This window comes from Myotis myotis, unplaced genomic scaffold (genome assembly GCF_014108235.1).
Source record: "Myotis myotis isolate mMyoMyo1 unplaced genomic scaffold, mMyoMyo1.p scaffold_m19_p_6, whole genome shotgun sequence".
NCBI lineage: Eukaryota > Metazoa > Chordata > Mammalia > Chiroptera > Vespertilionidae > Myotis > Myotis myotis.
In genome coordinates this window covers 85362250-85381572 of record NW_023416368.1, presented here as the reverse complement: position 1 = coordinate 85381572, position 19323 = coordinate 85362250, and the positions used below count along the sequence as shown (strand labels likewise).

The following is a 19323-nucleotide window of genomic DNA, read 5'->3' as shown; positions in this document are numbered from 1 at the left end:
TTTGCTGTCTGTGCATCTCAGGTTTGGTCATCTCACCCGTGGAGCCAGCCTGATGGGTCTGCAGACAGCTGTGGCCCCTGCCTTCTGCCCTGTGCCCACCCTTGGCCCAGCCAAGCAAAGGAGACACACATGGGTTGGGGAATCATTTATTGTTCAAGGTCACAGTCTATTCAGTCCCCACCAGCAGGGGAGGCAGACACCATGGGCAGGGGCACGGGGGTGGGGAGTGGGAACAGGGGGGGGCGGAGGGCGGGGGAGGGGGAGAGGGGAGAGGGGAAGGAGGGGGGAGGCAGTGAGTCACCAGGCTATGGCCTGGGGAGGGTGCACTCCTTTAGTCCATTTTGGAGGCCCACTGAGGCCTGGGCAAATGCTCTGCCCAGCCTGACCCCCCAAGAGCAGGGCGGGGGGGGGGGCCCGAACGGTTCCTGCCTGTGGGAGGGCAAGGAGACTCAGAGGGGCAGGCCTTCGTCCAGATGGGCGGGTAGGTGGCACCACTGAGGCTCGTTCCATGCCTTGAGGTTCTGGGGCCAGAGAAAGAGACGATGGAACACAAGTGGGCAGAGGTGGTGCCAACCCAGATCTGTCTTCCTTAGACCAACTGCACCCCCCCCCCCCCGGCCAGGCGGGCAGACCCACGCCCCCGTCCACCTTGGCGGGGCAGGGCTAGAGCTCATCGTGGTCGCTGTCTGCAGGTGGCTCGGGGGGTGGCTCTTGGCAGGCAGCAGGCGTCATCAGCTCCATGAGGTACTCGCAGCGACTGGGCTCCGTGGTGCTGGTCACCATCGTCTCCTTCCCACACAACAGGCGCACCTGGGGGGGCGGGCAGGTGGGGCTCGGGTGGGCTCAGCCAGGCCTGGGTCCCCCACACCGCCCACCCCATCTCCCACCTTCCCCCACCCACTCACAGTGGTGGAGCGGTTGGGGCCCTGCCAGCAGCCAGTGCCCTGTTCGTACTTCATGGAGCTGAACTTGTCGTGTTCAGGGCCAGCCCACGAGCCCCAGGTGCTGTGGAGAGTGGGTGCTGAGGGTGGGCTGGCTAGGGTTTGGGGGTGCCAAGGGGGAGGGAGTTCAGCCTAAGCCCACTCACCCGAGGTTGGTGGGAGAGCCGCCGCCAAGCTTGGGTTGTTGTGAGACATGCTTGAAGGGACAGAGTCGGTAGACATACCTGTCATATAGGACAAGACTGGTGGGTGGGGCACACAGGACCCCAGCCCCCCGACACCCCCACACACGGGGTGGGGGAGGGTGTGCACCCCCGTGGCCTTGCTCAGGCTCAGACCCTCCAAGTCCACCCGCCCGCCCGCCCGCCCGCCCGCCCTGGGGGTGGAAGGGGGACGCACTCATTGGTGGTGAGTTCGTAGCACTGCTTGTACAGGTAGGCAAACTCCCCGCTGGGGCCGAAGTCAAAGGAAATCTCCTGCTCCAGGTTCCTGCAAGGGAAGGCCACGTGGCGAGGGGCAGCAGTGTCCACACCGACTCAGGACCGCGCTGGGCGCCCCATGATGAGTGGAGGGCTGTGTGGGCTGGGCTCCGGCTCCCTGCCACCTGGGGACCCCCCTCAGGAGCCAAGCAGCCTGGTAGCAGCAGTTGCCTCGGCAACCACCTGTCGTCACCACCTCTGGGGAGCCAGCCCGCGCTCATACCTGATGGCCTCCTCCATGTCCCTCAAGGACCGCTCGGCCTCCTCAAACTTGTTGCGGGCCTCCTGGGCAGCTGGGGGGGCAGAGGGGGTAAGGTCAGGGGCCCCTGCCCAAATCCAGGAAGAGGGGGTGTGGTGGCTGGACACGCCCGCTGCCCCGCCCCCAGGCCTGCTCTGGGGAAGACCGCACCAGGAAGGCCCTGCGGGTCTCGCCAGCTGCAGACCCCACCCCGCGCCCAGGCTGGTGGCTCCCAAGGGATCATGGCCAGGGCTCCTGGGGCGCCAACGGCTCCCCACCCATGAGGGTGGCACAAGTAAGCAGCACCCGGTGAGGAGGCAGGGAGGCCCTGGGGCTGGCCGGGGTGGTACTGGCCTCCCCAGGCCCCAGATGCCCCCTCCAGGCCTGGTTCTTGGGTGTCTACAGGTGAAGGCAAGGGGAACAGGTATGGGCAGCATCCCCTCCCGCCCAGGCCCAGTGAGCACTCACCGTCAATCAAGGCCTGCGTCTGCTCATCATAGGGCGGCATTTTGTCCTCCGTGGGGCTGGCTGGCTGGGGGGGCGCGAGTGGGGGTGGGGCCTCCTGGGGAAGGGGCAGGGTCAGCGAGTGGCCCTGCCTCCAGCCCCCACCCCTTCTCCCCGACACACACACCTTGGGCTGCTCCCCCTGCACCTGGAAATCCTCCTCCTCCTCTTCCTCCTCCTCCTCCGTCTCTCCTTCTCCCTCCTCCTCCTCCTCCTCCTCCTCCTCCTCCGTGGGCTGTGAGGGTACCGGGGGCTGCTCCTCCTTGGGCTCCGTGAGGTCAGGCACCGAAGGCGCTGGTGGAGTGGTGGGTAGAACCTGGTGGGTGTGCACGGTGCTTGGTGCTATGGACTGGGGTTCTCCCTCCATCCCCCGGGGCAGGGTCCACACTCACACCATGGCCCCAAGGGTGGCTTCAGTGCCTCCCCCTCCTAAGGGGCCTGGAGGGAGGAACAGACAGCTGGGAGGGGGTTGGGTGGCCAGCTGGCCAAGGTGGCCCAGTGCCAGAACTGGAGGCAGTTCCTTTGTGAGGCATCAGGGGGCTGGGGAGGGAGGGCGAGGGCAGGACTGCATCCCCTCCCCCACTGACCTCAGACCGGTACTTGTCCCTGATGGCAGCCCAGACGCGGTCGTGGAAGGAGGTAGGGTCCATCTGCGAGTCTCCCCCGAGCAGGGTCTGTGTGCGTGCGTTGAGGTGGCATCAAGATGGGGGCCTCCAGAGCCCCTCCTGTGCCCCAGCCACTTATAAAGGGGGACCTCGGGCTGCAGTGCCAGGGGCGGGCGAACTGACTGCCAAGGCCAGGCCTGGGCCAGGATGAGTGCAGTGCAGCCACCAGAAGGGGGCAGCGCAGGCCGGTGGGAAGAGGAACCCATCACCAGGGGAGGGCCAGGGGTACCTACTGGACTCGGGAGGGAGGAGGGCCAGGCCTCAGAGGGAGAGCCGAGGCCGAGGAGGGACAGAGGGACCCAGCAGGGACAGAGGTGGACAGAGGGCGGAGGAGCAGGGTCCACACTGTGCAGAGCCAAGAGCATGAACGTGAGGAGCGCACACTGGGTACACACTTGGAGCCAGTGGGACCACGTGGAGGAAAAGCTGGCTCTGACCTAACAGGACACCCGGTGGCACCCACGTGACCCAGGCTCCAAAGGGCAGGGAGAAGTGACGCTGGCGGCTGCCTTCCTGGCTCCCACCCGAGGCCAGGTGCCCGCAGTCTTGGCCTGGCGCCAGGGGGCAGCTTTCCGTGGGAGCAGCCCACAGCCAGCCTGGCCCCCGCCCCTGGCCCTCACGTCACGTGAGGCGATCCCCTCCAGGAGTCCCAGGCCAGGGGGCAGGGGGGTACCTGGGCTTCTCCTTCGGATAGCACCCCGTCCCCATCTGTGTCCAGCTCTGGGTGGGTCTGCAGCTCGGCCACCGAGACCCTGCAGGGGTGCAGGCAGAGACCGCCGGTGAGCAGCAGGAAGCTGGAGGTGAGCTCTAGGGTGGGGACCCCTCCAGCCCCCACCCCTGGGATCTCCCCTGCGTCCCATCCCTTCCTTAAGTCTCTACAACGTTGAAGAGGCTCCGAGGAGGGACAGAGACAGAGATGGGATGAAGACACCTGGACCCGGGTCTCCCGAGACCCTCTCCTCACCACCAGCAACATCCATTCCTTCCACCCTCAGCACCAGCACATCCACCTGCCCTCCGCCCAGGGCCCTCACCCCGAGGGGCCCACACCCACTATGGCCAGTCTGCCCCCACAGTCACGTCACTACTACCAACCAGGGAAGGGCTCACCCGCCCACTCTGCTCCCCTGTCCTCACCAGGGCGCCTGCCCAGCCTCCCGGTTCCCGGCAGCCCACCCTCCACTAAGCCATTAGCCTGGGGTCAAGGGCACAGCCGGGGTCCAAAGGGTCTGCCTTTGACCACAGAGGAGACCTGGAAATAGTGGGATCGCTCATCACCTCACTCAGCTCCTTGGGAAGTCAGTGAGGGCTCATTCAGAGAGAGCCTGGGACCAGCTCAGGCCCATGGCCAGGAGGTGGGGGGCTGCCTGGTTTCTAGGGCAGGTGGGAGGGAGGGACCCAGGCCGGGGCAGGCGGGGACACTCACACCCCGTCCATGTTGTCGTCCAGCTCCTGGAAGGCACCGGCCGCCAGCTCCTGCTCCCGCTGGGCCTTGGAGGCGGCCTGCTGCTCTGTGGACGGGCCAGCTGTCACCCTCCACTCTGCCCACTGGCTCCCCCCACCCCGAAACCTGCCCTCCCCCACACCCCACGCAGCTGACTGTGTGCCTGGCCCGATGCTGGGCCCTGGGGCCGAGCCAGGCCACTGTGGGGGGCAGCCCAGGACAGCCCTGGGATGCGGATCTAAACAAGCAGGGGCTGCAGAGACCACGTGAGGGGCGGCTGGGGACCAGGCCACAGGTTTGCCATGTCTGGGAGGCCCCCGCGACAGAGACCCAAGCACGCCACCAAGCTCTCTCTCCGACATGGAGGGTGGGGAATGGAGGCTGGGGTGGGAGTGTGACCAGGCAAGGGTGGTGACCTGGGAGTCTGGGGGCCGAGACATCTAGGGGCAGTTACATCCGGTACAGCTGGGTTTGTGGTTGGGGAACCAAAGAGAGAAGAAGCCAGAGGTCAGGGTCCCAGCCCCGAAGAGGCACCAGGTCTTGGGCCCACTGAGCAGGAGCGTGTGGGCCGCCAGGAAAAAGCAGGAAAACCATCATCTGGAGCAGAGGCTGCCAGGGAGGAGGGGGAGGAAGAGTGCACAGACTTAAGGAACAGGAAAGCCAGGACAGAGTAAGGAAGCCAGGTTCACTCGGGGCGGGAGAGGCCGCCTGGCTTCCCGGCACTGGAGGGGAAGGGGCTTGGGCAGTAGAGGTCTGGGCGTATTTCTAAGCAGAGGGAAGGTGTCAGCCAAAGACCACCCAGGAGAGGAGATGACTGGAGGCCAGAGCATGGGGACACGCCTCCACTGAGGAGAGAAGGAGGAGGAGTCCCTGCAGGCGTCTCCACCCAACAAGCCCCTGGGACTCGGGCAGGGGCCTCTGTAGGCGCTGCCCCGATTTCCTGGCTCCCACCTCACTTGGGGTAAAAGCCCGAGTCCTCTCCCCGGTCCCTCAGGCCCTGTACGGCCGCCCCATCAGTCCCCGCCCTATCTCTCCCTCCTGCCACATGGCTGCCTGCTGCTCCTTAAAAACCAGACACGCTCACTCGGGCCTCTGCACCTGCTCCCCTGCAGGCAGCGGCTCCTCCATCTTGTTCAATGCGGCGCTGCTGGCACCTGGGCTGTGCCTGGCACTCTACTGAATTATTGATTATGACAAATCAGGGTTGAGAGAGGGGGAAGGAAGAATGCAGCAGATGCCCAGGGAGATGGAGGACATCAACAGCTTGGGGGCTGCCAGTTCCTGGCTACCAGCGTACGAACAGCTGGAGCCGCACCTCCGAACCTCGCAGCAGTGCTCTGTCCTTTGACTAGTCTGTCCCACCGCCCCCTCCTATGCTGCTTCCACGGTGTGTCCCCCATGGAGCTGACTGAGAACAAGGACCAAGGCTTCCAATTTCCCGGAAGGGTGACATGACCTGCCAATGGCAAGAAAATGCTGAACACAGCATAGAAACATCTTAAAACCAACCAAGCCAGGAGGAACTGCCAGGGCAACGAAGCACTTGGAAGGGTGAGATGCGGAGGCTGACTTCGCCCTAAAGGACTTGCCAATTCTGGATGTGTCTGTCTTGATGAGAACTTGTGGGGCCAAGGAGATGGAAATCACAGTCCAAGGTGGGGAGAATAATAGCAGACACGCCACTGTGGCCGCCATGGGGCTGCCCACTCGGGGGGGCGAGGCTGGATGGGAAATCACCCAGCCTTCGCTCAGATCTGAGCTCCAGCCTGAATCTGGATTTGGGAACCCACGTGGCTGGCAGGAAGAAAAGTCCCTTCTATCTGGAGAAGGACTCCTCATCCTGGGCTACAAATTATTCCTGTAAATGACTGTCAAGTACGGTGGCCAACACACAGTCGAAGATAACTAGGCACGTGGGGAACCGAGGCACCGTGATCAAGAAAGTCAGCAGGAAAAACAGACAAACGGACGAGGAGCCAGTCTCCCGGGCCCGGCTCGTCCTGGCCACCCCGTGACATACCTTCCCACAGCTTCTGGTGCTGGTCTTTGGCCTCCTTCTCTGGCTTCTCAGCCTCCTCCTTCACCGTCCGCAGCATCTCCACCTGGTCCTCCAGGGACTTCTTTCCGGTCTGTAGCTCAGTGAGCTTTTGCTGGATGGGGAGAAGGCAAGGGGCCAGCTCTTCCTTCTGTTCTACCTTCTTCCTCACAGACTTCGACCTCCCCGCCTCTACTCCAGGGGCAACTGCAGGATCTTTCCAAAACTCACACCCTCCTGGGTGCCCCGCCTGCTGTGGTTCCCAGCAGCCCACTCACCTTAATGCAGCTTCGAGGCCCCATGTGACCAGGCCCCGGCTGCCTCTCCAGCTCCACCTGCCCCAATGCTACCTTTTTTTAATTTTATTTTTTGGTTAATCCTCACCCAAGGATGTTTTTCCCATTGATTTTTAGAGCCAGTGAAAGAGAGGGAAGGAGAGAGAGAGAAACGTCGAAGTAAGAGAGACACTGCAACTGGTTGCCTCCCGCACGCGTCCTGACTGCAGCTGGGAATCAAACCCACAACCCAGGAATCGGATCCATAACACTTCGTTGCATGAGCCAACGCTCTGACCAGTGGGAACAGTGGCCAGGGCCCTATTGCTATTCTAAATATACATATTTCTTATTGATTCCAGAGAGGAAGGGAGAGAGAAATATCAATGATGAGAGAGAATCATCAATTGGCTGCCTCCTGCACGCCCCTCACTGGGGATTGAGCTGGCAACCGGGCACGTTCCCTGACCGGGAACTGAACCATGACCTCCCGGTTCATAGGTCAACGCTCAACCACTGAGCCACACCAGCCGGGCAATTTTAAACTCTAGGCTCCAACTGTCTCAACAACCAACATTCAGACCAGAAATGCTCTCTGCCTCGTTCTTCACACGTGCGTCCCTTCCATCTGGAGCACGCTACCTGGCTGCCCTGAACCCCCTACAGATTTCAGCTTGGAGACCTCATCCTCCAGGAAGTCTCCCTGCTTCCTGCCGTGAAGACCAGGGACCAGGCAAGAGTGTCTTCTTTTTTTTTTTTTTTTTTTTAATGTTTTATTGTTTTCTTTCAGAGAGGAAGGGAGAGGGATAGAGAGTTAGAAACATCAATGACAGAGAAACATCGATCAGCTGCCTCCTGCACACTCCCCACTGGGGATGTGCCCGAAACCAAGGCACATGCCCTTGACTGGAATCGAACCTGGGATCCTTGAGTCCGCAGGCCGACGCTCTGTCCGCTGAGCCAAACCGGTTAGGGCAAGAGTGTCTTCTTTTTGCCCAGCAACCCTGGGCACCATGTTCTGTCCGTCTGTCCCTCCCACTGGACAATGCACCCTTGAGGCAGTTCCTGGTGAGCTTCCAGCCGCATGCCCAGTGCCCAGCACACCTGGGCCTCTGTGGATATTTCAAGAAGGACTGAGTGCGGGACGGGCTCCAGCCTAGGAACAGGGTCCCAAGCTGCAGGGTCGTGGCCCGAGTGCCCACAGCACCACTGTCTCCCGAGACCTCGGCGGGCACCTCAGCGTGGACTGCTGCTCTGACCCTCCCAACTCGCCACGAGGGCACAGGTCGCCTGGACACACCCTCACCATAGTTCCCCCCGACCCCGAGCTTAGGACGGAGCTATGGCTCCAGGGTCCTCCGTAGCCAGGCCCTGGGGATGGGGGAGAAAGACCTGGAACCTTCCCTGGGCTGGAACCCTTGCTCAGTGGGCCGAAGAGGAGCCCAGAAGCAGTGCTGAGAACTCTGACCCATCAAACAGCCAAGGGAATGGAAGGCAGGGGAGGGAGACACACACTTGGGGGTACACCCTCCTCCGGCCCCCAAAGCACACACCCTACTGAACCAGCCCAGCTGCGGCTGATTGACACCGTCTTGAGTCCTCCCCAGTCACACAGTCATCAGCCCCATCTTACAGACGACAGACCCACAGACCCGGGTGCAGAGGCACCCCTCCTGTTCCGGGGGGCAGCGAACTCCGCCAGCCCCCCTCAGGCTGCCACCTGACGCTCCACGCCTGTGCTCACCACGGTGGACCTGGTAACGACCTAACCAACAGCTTCACGCCAAGTGGACAAACGAGAAAACGAAGGTGCAGACAGGAACTGGCCTCGGACACCATGCCCCCCGGCCTCTGGTCAGCCCCGGGGCCCCCCCCTCACCTGCTTCTCTTCCCGGGCCTTCTTCCAGTCCTCGATGAGGATCTTCTTCAGGCGGAAGCCCTCGCGGGTGACCTCTGCCATCTGCTGCAGCGTCTCTCTCTCCTTGCGGCCCTTCTCCCTGGCGAGAGGGGACACACAGGCACCACCAGGGGGCACTTAGGACCCATCAGATCTGCTCTTCCAACTGGGCTCAACCCCACCTGTCGCCACCATATTGGGAAAGACAAGAGAGCGAACCCTCCTCCTCCATCTCCCAGACGCTCTTGGCCTCGGAGCCCCAAGTCCTTGTCCTTGGGAGGAGACAGTGGACAGGGTTCGCCCACCTCAGGGTCAGGAAAGGGAGTAGGGAATGCTGGGACGTGAGGCTGGAAGTTGGAGAAAAGCACAGAATCACAGGCTCCCGGAAAGTCTGGCTGTAAGCATGGTGTGTGATCAACCCTCTGCTTACATAAAAGACCTTCAATCAGAAGAGTTCACACACATAAACATTCGGTTTCGTTGAAAAACCAATCAGGCCCTTATCACCTGCCCTCACTGACAGGAGTCGAGGGCAGCTGCCCCTTTAGATGCCACCGTCCCCACCACTCCTGCCGCCTTATGCTCAGCCTGCTTCTGGCATTCAGTGACCTGCCTGCCACTTCAGTTTCCAGGTCCTGCTCCAGTGCAGCAATGAAAAGCATGGAGTCTCAAGTCAGGCTGTCCTGGGTTCGAGTAGCAGCTCTGCCATCTCCTAGCTACGTGACCCTGAAGAAGTCATTCTCCTTCTAAACTTGAGCTTTTTGACCTGTTGAACATGCACATGACTGCCCCTGCTTCCCGGCCAGAGGGAGCCTTCACAAGGCACAGACCGAGCGCTCGATGCTCAAACACAGAAAAGAGAGGGGGCCTGATTCACCGGCAGGGCAAGGCAAGGTCTGGGGGTTGGGGGGGGCGCCCCCGTACCTGCAGGTGTTCTCACAGACGACCCCACTATTGTACTCGTCCGTCCCGTCGCAGCAGTCTTAGGGCAGAGGAGGGGGCACCGTCAGGCGTAGCAGTGTCTCCTCCTCCCCCCCCCCCCCCCGCCCTTCCCCAACGCCAGCGGGATCTCACTTACCACAAACTCCATCGTTGACCCATCTGGAGGAGATGTACAGAGGCTTGTAGCCAGTGTTGGTGCAGTGGAAGCTGCCGTTAGGGCAGGCAGCCGTGCCTTGGGGACGAGGGAAGAGGGAGGGGCATTTTCCGAGTGCGCAGGCCTGACCCCTTCACATCCACCCGACAGAAGCCCCGACACACACGCACACACAGAGCACAAGGAGACCAGTGCCGGGTAAGGGGAAGAGAGACAGCTGCACACTCAGGGTCTGGGACGAAATTCTCCCAGGCCCCCTCCTGACTCTCTTCACCAAGACCCTCGGAACAGGCCCACCAACTCCCCCTCCCCCGCCCTCACCTGTCCCTGTCGCCCACAGGCCCCGCCCTCACCTGTCCCTGTCACCCACAGGTGCTGCAGGAGGCCACCGCCGAGCCCTCAGGTCGGGTGGGGGCCTCTCTGAGCTCCCACCATGCCTGTGGCTCTCAGCACCAAACCAACGACCACTTGCTTCTGTGCCTGCTTTCCCCATTAAGTCAACAGGGAGCAGTCCTGTCCTAGTCACCACACAGGGCCTGGCACTGCCCTGGCGCTCAATACCTGTGCAATGAATGGATGGATGGTGGATGGATGGATGGATGGATGGGGAAACACTCACCCGGCTCATCCGAGCCGTCCTTGCAGTCACAGTAGTCATCGTTGACCTGATCAAAAGGGATGGTGACCGAGCCGTCCAGGCAAGTGAAAGGCTTGGACTCATCGTAGAAGTGATGGTCTGGCGGGGGGGGGGAGCAAGAGACTCAGCCCAGCGCAGGAAGAGGCCCCCCAACCTAAGGGCACCTCTGCTTCCATCCATTGCTGAGCGCTGCCACCTTCCCCACCCAGAGGCAGGGACACGGAGGCCAAAGGCTGTGCCTCCCCGAGGAGCCACAGCGGCCCCTCCAACCCGACCCCCCACGCGGCGGCGGACTCACTGGTGAGGGAGACGCCCCGAGGCCGCCGGACCTCCACGGCCCAGCACGCGGGGAGCAGCAGCACCAGCAGCAACATCTCGCTAGAGGCTCGCGGGCCGGAAACGGGCTCGGGGGAGGAAGCCGGCTGCGGGGAGACGCGCTGCAAGGAGGGAGCTGCCGGTCAGCGGCCGAGGGCTCCCTCCAGCCAATTGGATTCCTCCATCGCTTCCGGGCAATGGGGGCTCATGGGAAAAGATATCGGACGTTACCTTTCCAACCTGGCCTGTCTCAATGGTGGGATCTCGAAACCTCCGCTCCCCAGGGGGGGAGAGCGAGCCAACCAATTCCCGCCAATAGGCCGAAGGAGTGAAGAGCCTCCCCCTCGGCCGACGCACACCCTCAGGTACCTCAACAGGAAATGGGGGTTCCCACCGGCCCGCTAATGCATCACTTACACGAAGCAAGGGCAAAGGTCAGTATTTACCGCGCCCCCCCGGCCCAGCAGCCCACAGTTCTTCCAGCAGAAAAAAAGCGGAAGTGTGTGGATGCGTCACTTCCTGTGACACGCTGAGCGCCAGGACGGCGGCTCGGAGACGCCATGTTGGGAGTGGCACGTGAGATGCCGGAACCCGGACGGCCATCTTGGATAGGACTACGAAGCCTTAGAGTTCTGAAGGTTTGCGCTTAATGGCGGCGCAAGGTGCCTCCATCTTGGGAGTGGCGGGTTCTGCGATCGCAAAAGAAAGTGCCTGAAAAACGCGCGAACACCCGGTGGGTTTGGGGTGGGAGGAGGAAAAAAAAGACGAACACGTGACTCCAAAGAACCCTCCCCCACCGTGTAGCGGCGCGACTCTGCTCCGCCCCCTGTTGGGCCCGCCCCTCCGCAGCACCAGCCAATGAGAGCAGTGGTGCCGAACGCCGACGGTTTCCATGGGAGCGCATAGGAAAGCGGGGAGGAGGTTACCTAGCAATCCGGAGATGCTGCTCGGCCCAGCCAAACGGTAGGAAAGTGCTTTTTCAGCCACAGAAACCCGAACCGACGGATCCCGGACAGAGGCGACTCCCCGGCGCCCCCCCAGCCCCCTGGAGCCTTTGTCCCCAACCCAATCATGACGTCTCCCCTGTGCTGGATGGCCGCCACCAGTGCCACGGTGCCTTCTCAGGACCAGATTCCGACTTCTTCCAAGTCCAAGCGCAGTCAAGATCAGGCCAAAAGCCGCCCTAGAGGCAAGGTCGCGGGGCAGGCCTGGCCTCCAGTCCATTCCAAGGGACCCATCTATGCCAGCCCCGGGAAGGTCGCTCTCCAAATGCAGATGGCTGAGATACAAAAGAAGATACAAGCATTAGGTAAGAGGGCTCCAAAGGGCATCAAATGGCCCCTAGTCAGCAGTGTCCACCCAGCCCTCTGACCAGGCATGGTGTGGCAAGGGTGCTTCACAGCATTCATCCAGGTGATCAGTGCTGGCGGTAAAAACTCATCTCATAAAACTTCCTGGCCCTGGCTGGTTGGCTCAGTGGATAGAGCATTGGCCCTCCGACTGATGGGTCCGGGGTTTGATTCAGGTCAAGAGCATGTACCTCAGTTGCAGGCTGGATCCCCAGCCTGGGTCGGGGCATTTGGGGGAGGTAACCAATTGATGTGTCTCTCTCACATGTTTCTCTCTTTGTCTGCCTCTCCCCCTCCTTTCCACTCTCTCTAAAAATCAATGGAAAAAATTTCCTTGGGTGAAGATTAACAAAAGCAAAAGCTTTTCCTGGACTCGGGAGTCAACTGGATTGTATTTCATACTTTTGTGTAATTTCAGCTATCATGTGTGGAGTGGTGAAAAACATAGATCCTAGGGACAGACATTCTGGGCTCAAACCCTGGCTCTGCATATACTAATGGTTTGATCTTGGGCACTAAGAGTAACCTAATTGCTCTCAGTTTCTCCATCTGTAAAATGGGGATAATAGTACAACACCATAGGTAGTTGAAATGTGTTAAGTGCTTAGAGCAGTGGCACATAGTAACACACTATAAGTTGCAAACCAGTGGTTCTCAATGGAAGAGGTCCATTTTGCTCCCCAGGGGACATTTGGCAAAGTCTGGAGGCTTTTATAATTAATTATTTACTGAGAGAGAGAGAGATATCACACCGATTTGTTGTTCCACTTATTTATACATTTGTTGGTTGATTCTTGGATGTGCCCTGACCGAGGATCGAACCCACAACCGTGGTGTATTAGGACAATGCTCTAACCAACTAAGCTAACTGGCCAGAGCTAAAGACATTTTTAGTTGTCACTTTATTAGGGGTGGGAGGGTGCTGTTGGTATCTAGAGGGTGGAGGTCGGGAATGCTGCTCAACATCCCAAAATGCAGAGAGCAACTAACCACAGTAAATAACTGTACATCCCAAGTATCAGTCATGCTGAGGTTGGGAAATCCTGGTGTAAACCATTATTGTTTTATTATTAATAGGGGAAATCTTGCAGAGTGGTTGAAGGTCAAGAGTCAGACTGTTTGTGACCTTGAACAATCTAATAAGCCTGAGCCTCAGTCTTCTCATCTATAAAATGGGTATGATGTGGATATGCACCTATTGGCATACTGTATTTTATACCTGGAAAGTTCTTAGTTCAGCATCCAACACATAATAAATGCTCCAAGCAAAGTATTATTATAATATTAAATTGATGACTGCAAAAAGGCTATCCTCTGGGAAGCCTTTCCCACCCCCATGATGCTCTGCTTGTACCTGCCCACATCACTTGACCCCAGAGAGTGATCGGAAGGCCTTTTATGAGAGCACCCAGTGGAACATCAAGAAGAATCAGGAAACCATGAACCAGCTACATGAGGATAACAGGGTGCTGCAGCTACAGCTGAGGGACCTGCTCCAGGTGAGGGTGCAGCAGTGGGCGAAGAGGTTCCAGGGGCAGCACCAGCACTCCCAGCACAGGCGCTGCCTCAGGTAGAGGTGGCCTGGGTAAGTGGTGACTGGGTCCTCTCCTTGCAGGGAGAAGAGAAAGTGGTCCAGGCAGTGATTCAGGACTGGAAGTCAGAGAAGCCATACCTGAAGAACAGGACAGGACAGGTTTGCCCCAGCCCTACTCCACTGACAATCTCCTTCATTTCCAGCCTGGGTCCCCTCCCCACAGGACTCCCTCCCTTCTCCCCCTCCCCCTCTAGTCCTTTCTCCCTACCATCCGCCACTCATGTATTCACACAATTAATTTTTATCACATGTCAGCCATGTGCCTGGCATGGTATTAGGTATTGTTGATCGTGCAGTGAAAAAAAACCAGACCAAGTCCTCACTGGGACAGGAATTTGCACTTTTGACTGTGGGGTGGGAGTCAGCAAAGACCCCTCTCTTTCCGATGTGATGCTTGAGCTGAAAATGGGCCAGGCAGGAGATGATCTGGGGGTAGGGTCCGGGGGGAGGGAGGGGAATGCCCCAGGCAGAGGGAACAAATGCCAAGTCCCTGGGGTAGGAACAAGTGTGAAGTGTTGGAGGCCAGTGTGGCTAGATGGGAGGGAGGGAGGGGAGCCTGGTAGGAGCGGGGTCAGGGAAGTCACCAGCAGCCGAATCTTGCAGCAGGCCATGATGAAGAGAGCGGATTTTATATGCTAAGGCTCAGGTAAGTGGGAAATGACTGAGAGAGAGCGAGAGCGGAAGCCAGGAGGAAGTCATTTTGGTGAAAGATGGTGTTGGATGCACTAGGGTGAAAGCTGTAGACAGGAAGAAAGAATCTTGGGGGCAACCTTGGAAATAGAACAGATGACTGCTAACAACTTGTATGTAGATGGAAGAGAAAAAGAAGTGGGGTGACAGTTTTCAGTTTTGGACTTGAGCACTTGGAAGGAAGGAGAGCGAGCATGAGCAGAGATGGGAAGACAGAAGGGCAGGTTTGGAGAAAGATCAAGTGCTCAAATTGGTCACAATGGTGTGAGGTGCCTGTGGACACATCTGGAAGGCAGTGTAGATGTGGACACATGAGCCTGACTGTCCGGGGAAGGCTAAATTTGGGTGTCTTCAGTGTACAGGTGACCTTTAAAGCCCTGAGACTGGACAAGAGATCATGATGGGGGTGGGTGTAGACAAAGGAGAGAAGAGCCTGGGGCTGTCTCTCCAAAGGCAGAGGACGGGGAGGTGGGTGGAAAACCAGGGAATGGGCTTCTGGAAGCCACCAAAATAGAAAACCTGCAGGAGGAGGGTCAGACGCTGTTCAGAGACGAGAGATAGATGGGAACCAAAACATGGAAAAAGGTAGCTCTGCAGGAAGGACCTGGCGGGGTTCAGACCCCTGCTCTCTCTCCCCTCCCTCCAGCAGGCCCTGGAGCTCCTGGACCACCGGCTGAGTGAGAAGGTGAAGCAACGGAATGGTCTGCGGCACCAGATGGGATTGCGGCAGAAGTGGCTGGAGGAGCTCCAGCTGCAGCACAGCCTACGTGAGCTGGAGATGGAAGAGGTGCAAGATAGCAACACTGAGATGGCTAAGGTGCGGCCGGTGAGGTGTGGAGGGCTGGGAGGTGGACAGGTAAAAAGGGGCTCTTGATCTAGGGAGGAAGAGGAACTAAGGGTGGAGGGGACTCAGCCCAGCCTTGTTTCCCTCTAGACCTTGCGGAACCTGGAGAACCGTCTCGAGAAGGCTCGGATGAAGGCGGAGGAGGCGGAACACATCACCAATGTGTACCTGCAGCTCAAGGCCTATCTACAGGTAGGGACCAGAATGGCTGGGGACGGGGAGGCAAGTGGGAGGGCCAGCCTGGCCCAGGACAGTGGTTACAGGCCTGCCCCACTCCTCACACCCCAGGAAGAGAGCCTTCACTTCGAGAACCGTCTGGACTCCATGGAGAGTGAGGTGGTGAAGACAAAACAGGAACTGGAGGAGATGCGCGTGGTGAACCAGGAGGCACTCAACACCCAGAACACTGCCAAGGTGCCAGCTCACTGGTCCCTGGGAATCCTACCCAGACACCATGGTCTCCTGGCCCCAGCATCTGAACCGCAGCTGTCCCAGAGCCACTCCTATTTGTCTCTCAGGACCCTGCAACCTGGCCCAGTTGGGCCTGTGGCTCTGACCCTGAGCCATGGTAGATGCCAACTGGTCCTGCTGTCCCCCTGCCTGCCCTCCAGAATCAGCTGCAGTATCTGGAGGAGACTGTGTTCCGAGAACGCAAGAACCGCGAGCACTATGTAACCGAGTTCAAGAAACTCGCAGACGAGAAGAAACTGCAGAACGAACGCATGGAGCGCAAGGTGGGTGCACCCGGGGGTGCCAGGACTAAGGCCCTGTCCCGCACTCCTGATCCCTGCTTGGCTGCCCTTACCTGACCTAAGCCTTTTCCCGGGACCACAGACTGGACCCCACCTATTCCCTGACCCCTGTCCAGATACCCTTTCTTGGCCTCTGTCCTAAGCCCTTGTCCACAACCTGACCCTGGACCTGACCTCAACCTGGAGCAGACCCATCGAGAGCATGTGCTGCTGCAGTCCGAAGATACGATCCAGGACAACCGGAAGGCCAAGGAGGAGGATCTGCAGCTGCGCTGGAGCATGTACCAGTTGGAGATGCTCTTCGGCAAGGTCAAGGACGCCACTGGCGTGGCCGAAACGCATGTGAGTGCTGCCCGCAGCCCTGTGCCGTGGATCAACTCCTCAGCACACAAACGTGCTCCCTTAAAAGACAACCCTTCAGCTACCGCTCCATTTCTCTGCTGCCCCTTACAACAGAACCATGCACACCATCTGTACTCACATTTCCTCTCCTTCTGTTCAGTCTTACACCTTTGACACTGACTTCTTTGGCCTGGAGGCCCTGTGAAAGCTGGGAGTTTTGTCTCTCCTGTGTCTCCATCACCTGTAACACGGTCTAGGGCCCAGCAAACTGCCCAGTGCCACCCTAGGTCCCCCTGCCCTGCCCTGGTCCCCCTTTTTGCAATGTCTTGCTTGAAATTTTCTAAGACTCTATGTTCCCTGCTGGCAAACAGTGATCCTGCTGGACCCCAGTCTGTTTCCCCCACTTTGGGCACTCCCCAACCCTCCATTCTTCCCATGGGATGACCCCCAAGGGTTCCAGGACTTGGCTCTATGGTGTCATATGAGGCACTGTGTCCAGTTCCTTTTCAGAAATTGGCCTGGTGGCAGGATTGCTCCCACAGCGGGCCAGTATTTCCTCATGGGATTGGGCGAGATTCCCCCCCACTCCCCAGAATGTTGCTGGCACCTTGATTTTGGAAAGAAGTTATGGTCACTGCTACCCTGCCTCACATGCTGATTTTTGGCTGATTCAAATTCCTGATATAGAGAGGGAAGGGCTCAGCAAATATTATTTGTCCCAGGCTACCCACCTGTGAGGCAGCCCTGAGTCCTATTCAGAGTCCCTATGCATCACTGTGCAGAAGCTGTCAGCTCAGCCACCTGCTCTTCTTAAGGAGGAGGGTGGCAGCTGGCCCTGTCCAGGCCCCTGCTCTGACTGGGGTTGGGTGGGCCCTAGGCGGTGGTGCGGCGGTTCCTGGCGCAGAGCGACACCTTCACGCAGTTGGAGATGCTCAAGAATGAGAACATAGAGCTGCTGCTGAAACTGAAGCAAGAGAAGGAGCAGCTGCAGCAGGAGCTCGAAGACCACAAGTACTCAGGGGAGGCCATGCTAGTGAGGTGAGGTCCCAGTGCCGGAGGGAGAGGGTGAGGGCCCGGGGTCCTCTGCACTCCCCCAGCTCTCTCTCCATTCTCTGCAGTGAACAGAGGCTGCAGGCCGTGTTGCAGAGTAGCCTCAATGCAGAGCAGCAGCGGAAGGCCAAGGCCCAGGCCGAGCTGAAGCAGGCCATATGGGCGATGCAAATCCTGAGGGAGGGCCTGGAGCACCTGGCGGGCAAGCTGAACCACCTCCCAATGGGCAGCCAGGGCTCTGAGGAAGAACTACCCAGAACCACCCAGGACTTAGCCCCTCAGGTGGGGGGTCCGCCCCATAGCCCCATTGATAGGAACCCCCCCTCCATGCCTCATCCAGGACATCAGAAGGCCACTTAGAAGGGAGTCCTTACCCCATGTTCCTGGGGTAACCCCCTTACTCCTAAGTGGCCCAAGACTTCAGAGACGCTGTGCTGCCTCAAGACGCACCCCCAGAGGAAAGTCCCACTTTGTCCCCCAACCCAAAACCTCAGCGACCCAGCTGCAATACTGGAGCACCCCGAGACAGGAGAAGCCCCCCCTTGTCTGCAGCAGAGTGCCATTGCTTCAGGTCATCCCTGCAATGGCTTCTCTCTGGTTATTTTCCTCTCCCCTCAAAAAAAGACCTCCCCCACCCCTTGTCCAGCGTCTGAAGTTCCAAGGCCCTAGACAGCGGCAGCCCGGCCCTACAGATGATAGCACCACCCCTGTGGGTGGCCCCTCACCTTCAAAGGCTTGACCCCTGGAAGCAAAAGCCCTTTCCGGGTGGAATCTGCCCGAGGCCCGACCCCTCCGAACTGACACAGCTCCTCCCCCGCCGCAGGAGGCCGGGGGCTCCGCTATGAAAGAGCTGGATCCCAAGGCCAGCGACTACCTGCCCAAGCTGCTGGGCCTGGTGGAGGAGAAGCTGCTGGCGCTGCAGGCGCAGTTAGACAGACAGGACATTCCGGAGATGCTGCGCCACATCGCGAATCGCGAGGTACCCAGGGAGGGGGTGCACTTCGGGGAGCCGCGGCAACCCCAGGGAGACCCGGGAGAAGGCCGCTGGCCAGGAATGGGACTGGGAGGTCAGAGGGCAGAGTGGGGTGGGGTGGGCATCAGGGGTGGAGCCTCGAGACGCCAAGGGGCGGGGCCCCAGGGACCAGGGGCGGGCCTGGCGGGAGGACAGGAGGTGGGACGGCATCAGGGTGCATGCTGAGAAGGAAGGCCACAGCTGGGCCCGAGTAAAGTTAAACAGGAGTTGGCAGAGGGGCTGTACGGAACCAGGGTATATCTTGGGATGGAGTGGGAGGGAGGGGTAACAGGATATCCCGGTAGCCCCTGCCCCACTCACAGTCTTCTCTCCCGCCCCCCTCCTCCCCAGTTCTACTCCAACCTGGAGGGAAAGCTGCCGGCGTACAACACCCGCATCACCTTCCCCCTTGCCATTCCCAAGGACAAGTTCTTTGGTCAGTACGGGCGGGGAAAAAGGGGGGGGGGCGGGTGAGGGGGCCCGGGGACCCAACAGAGCAACGGGCTGTGGGAGGGGAGGTGGGGTCTAAAAGGCTGGGTAGGGAAATCTGAGCAGGGCTGGGAACCTGGACCCCTCTCCCGCCCCCCAGACGAAGAGGAGACCGAGGACGATAACAACGACCTGGTTTCTCGTACGGAGCTCAAGATCCGCTCCCAGAAATTAATCGATTTTCGCAGCAAGAAGCGCAACCGCTCTCGGAGGTCCTAGACTCGCCCTCGTACCCACCTGGCCTCTCCCGGCCCCGCGGAGCTCCCAAGCCCTCTGGGCTCAGCCACCGGCCCTCGGGGCCGCTCAAGGGCCGAGCGGCCCGACCGGGAGCGAGCCGGCCATCGGCGCCCGGAATAAATATCCCCAGGCGGCCGCGCTGGCCTCGGAATCACAAAATAAAGGTCACCGACCAGCCTCCTGGTACTCGCCTCTCCTTGACCCTGCACCTCCCCGAAGACACCGCTCCTCAACCTCGGGGCCACAGGCTCTGCCCCTCCCACCAGCGGGGAACACAGTGGCCCAGAGATTGGCCCACACCGGGAGGACCCCCCGCCGGGCACACAGCCCCTCGCCCGCTTGGCCGTCCGGAGTCCCGCACCCCAGGGCGCACGCCAGGGGCCTCCCTGGAGAGGGGCCTTTCCCTGGGCACAGGTTCACACACACCTGTAGGGGGAC

At 59.8% G+C, this 19323-nt stretch overlaps 2 protein-coding genes across 6 annotated transcripts; one reads left to right on the top strand and one right to left on the bottom strand.

The window, feature by feature from the left end:
* Positions 1-130: 130 nt before the first annotated feature.
* On the bottom strand, positions 131-11056 carry PRKCSH (protein kinase C substrate 80K-H). Of its 4 annotated transcripts, none has more exons than XM_036314386.1 (18): positions 10973-11056; positions 10510-10648; positions 10194-10310; positions 9557-9652; positions 9403-9460; positions 8461-8578; positions 6292-6421; positions 4254-4338; positions 3501-3579; positions 2750-2836; positions 2290-2478; positions 2127-2220; positions 1644-1713; positions 1341-1430; positions 1088-1165; positions 906-1005; positions 649-810; positions 131-521 (listed from the first exon to the last, which is right to left on the bottom strand). In XM_036314386.1, the coding sequence occupies exons 2-17, from the start codon at positions 10583-10585 to the stop codon at positions 664-666; spliced, it is 1614 nt and encodes a 537-aa protein (XP_036170279.1). In that variant the 5' UTR covers positions 10586-10648; positions 10973-11056; the 3' UTR covers positions 131-521; positions 649-663. The 4 variants fall into 4 exon arrangements, with proteins under 4 accessions (XP_036170279.1, XP_036170277.1, XP_036170278.1 ...); XM_036314384.1 differs by having other exon boundaries at positions 10944-11031; XM_036314385.1 differs by lacking the exon at positions 10973-11056 and adding an exon at positions 10758-10892.
* Positions 10933-19301, top strand: ODAD3 (outer dynein arm docking complex subunit 3). Of its 2 annotated transcripts, none has more exons than XM_036314381.1 (13): positions 10933-11835; positions 13253-13374; positions 13491-13568; positions 14806-14976; positions 15094-15195; positions 15292-15417; positions 15615-15737; positions 15945-16097; positions 16975-17135; positions 17216-17429; positions 17971-18126; positions 18511-18595; positions 18749-19301. In XM_036314381.1, the coding sequence occupies exons 1-13, from the start codon at positions 11598-11600 to the stop codon at positions 18865-18867; spliced, it is 1848 nt and encodes a 615-aa protein (XP_036170274.1). In that variant the 5' UTR covers positions 10933-11597; the 3' UTR covers positions 18868-19301. The 2 variants fall into 2 exon arrangements, with proteins under 2 accessions (XP_036170274.1, XP_036170275.1); XM_036314382.1 differs by having other exon boundaries at positions 11698-11835; positions 12953-13374.
* The last annotated feature ends 22 nt before the right edge of the window (positions 19302-19323 follow it).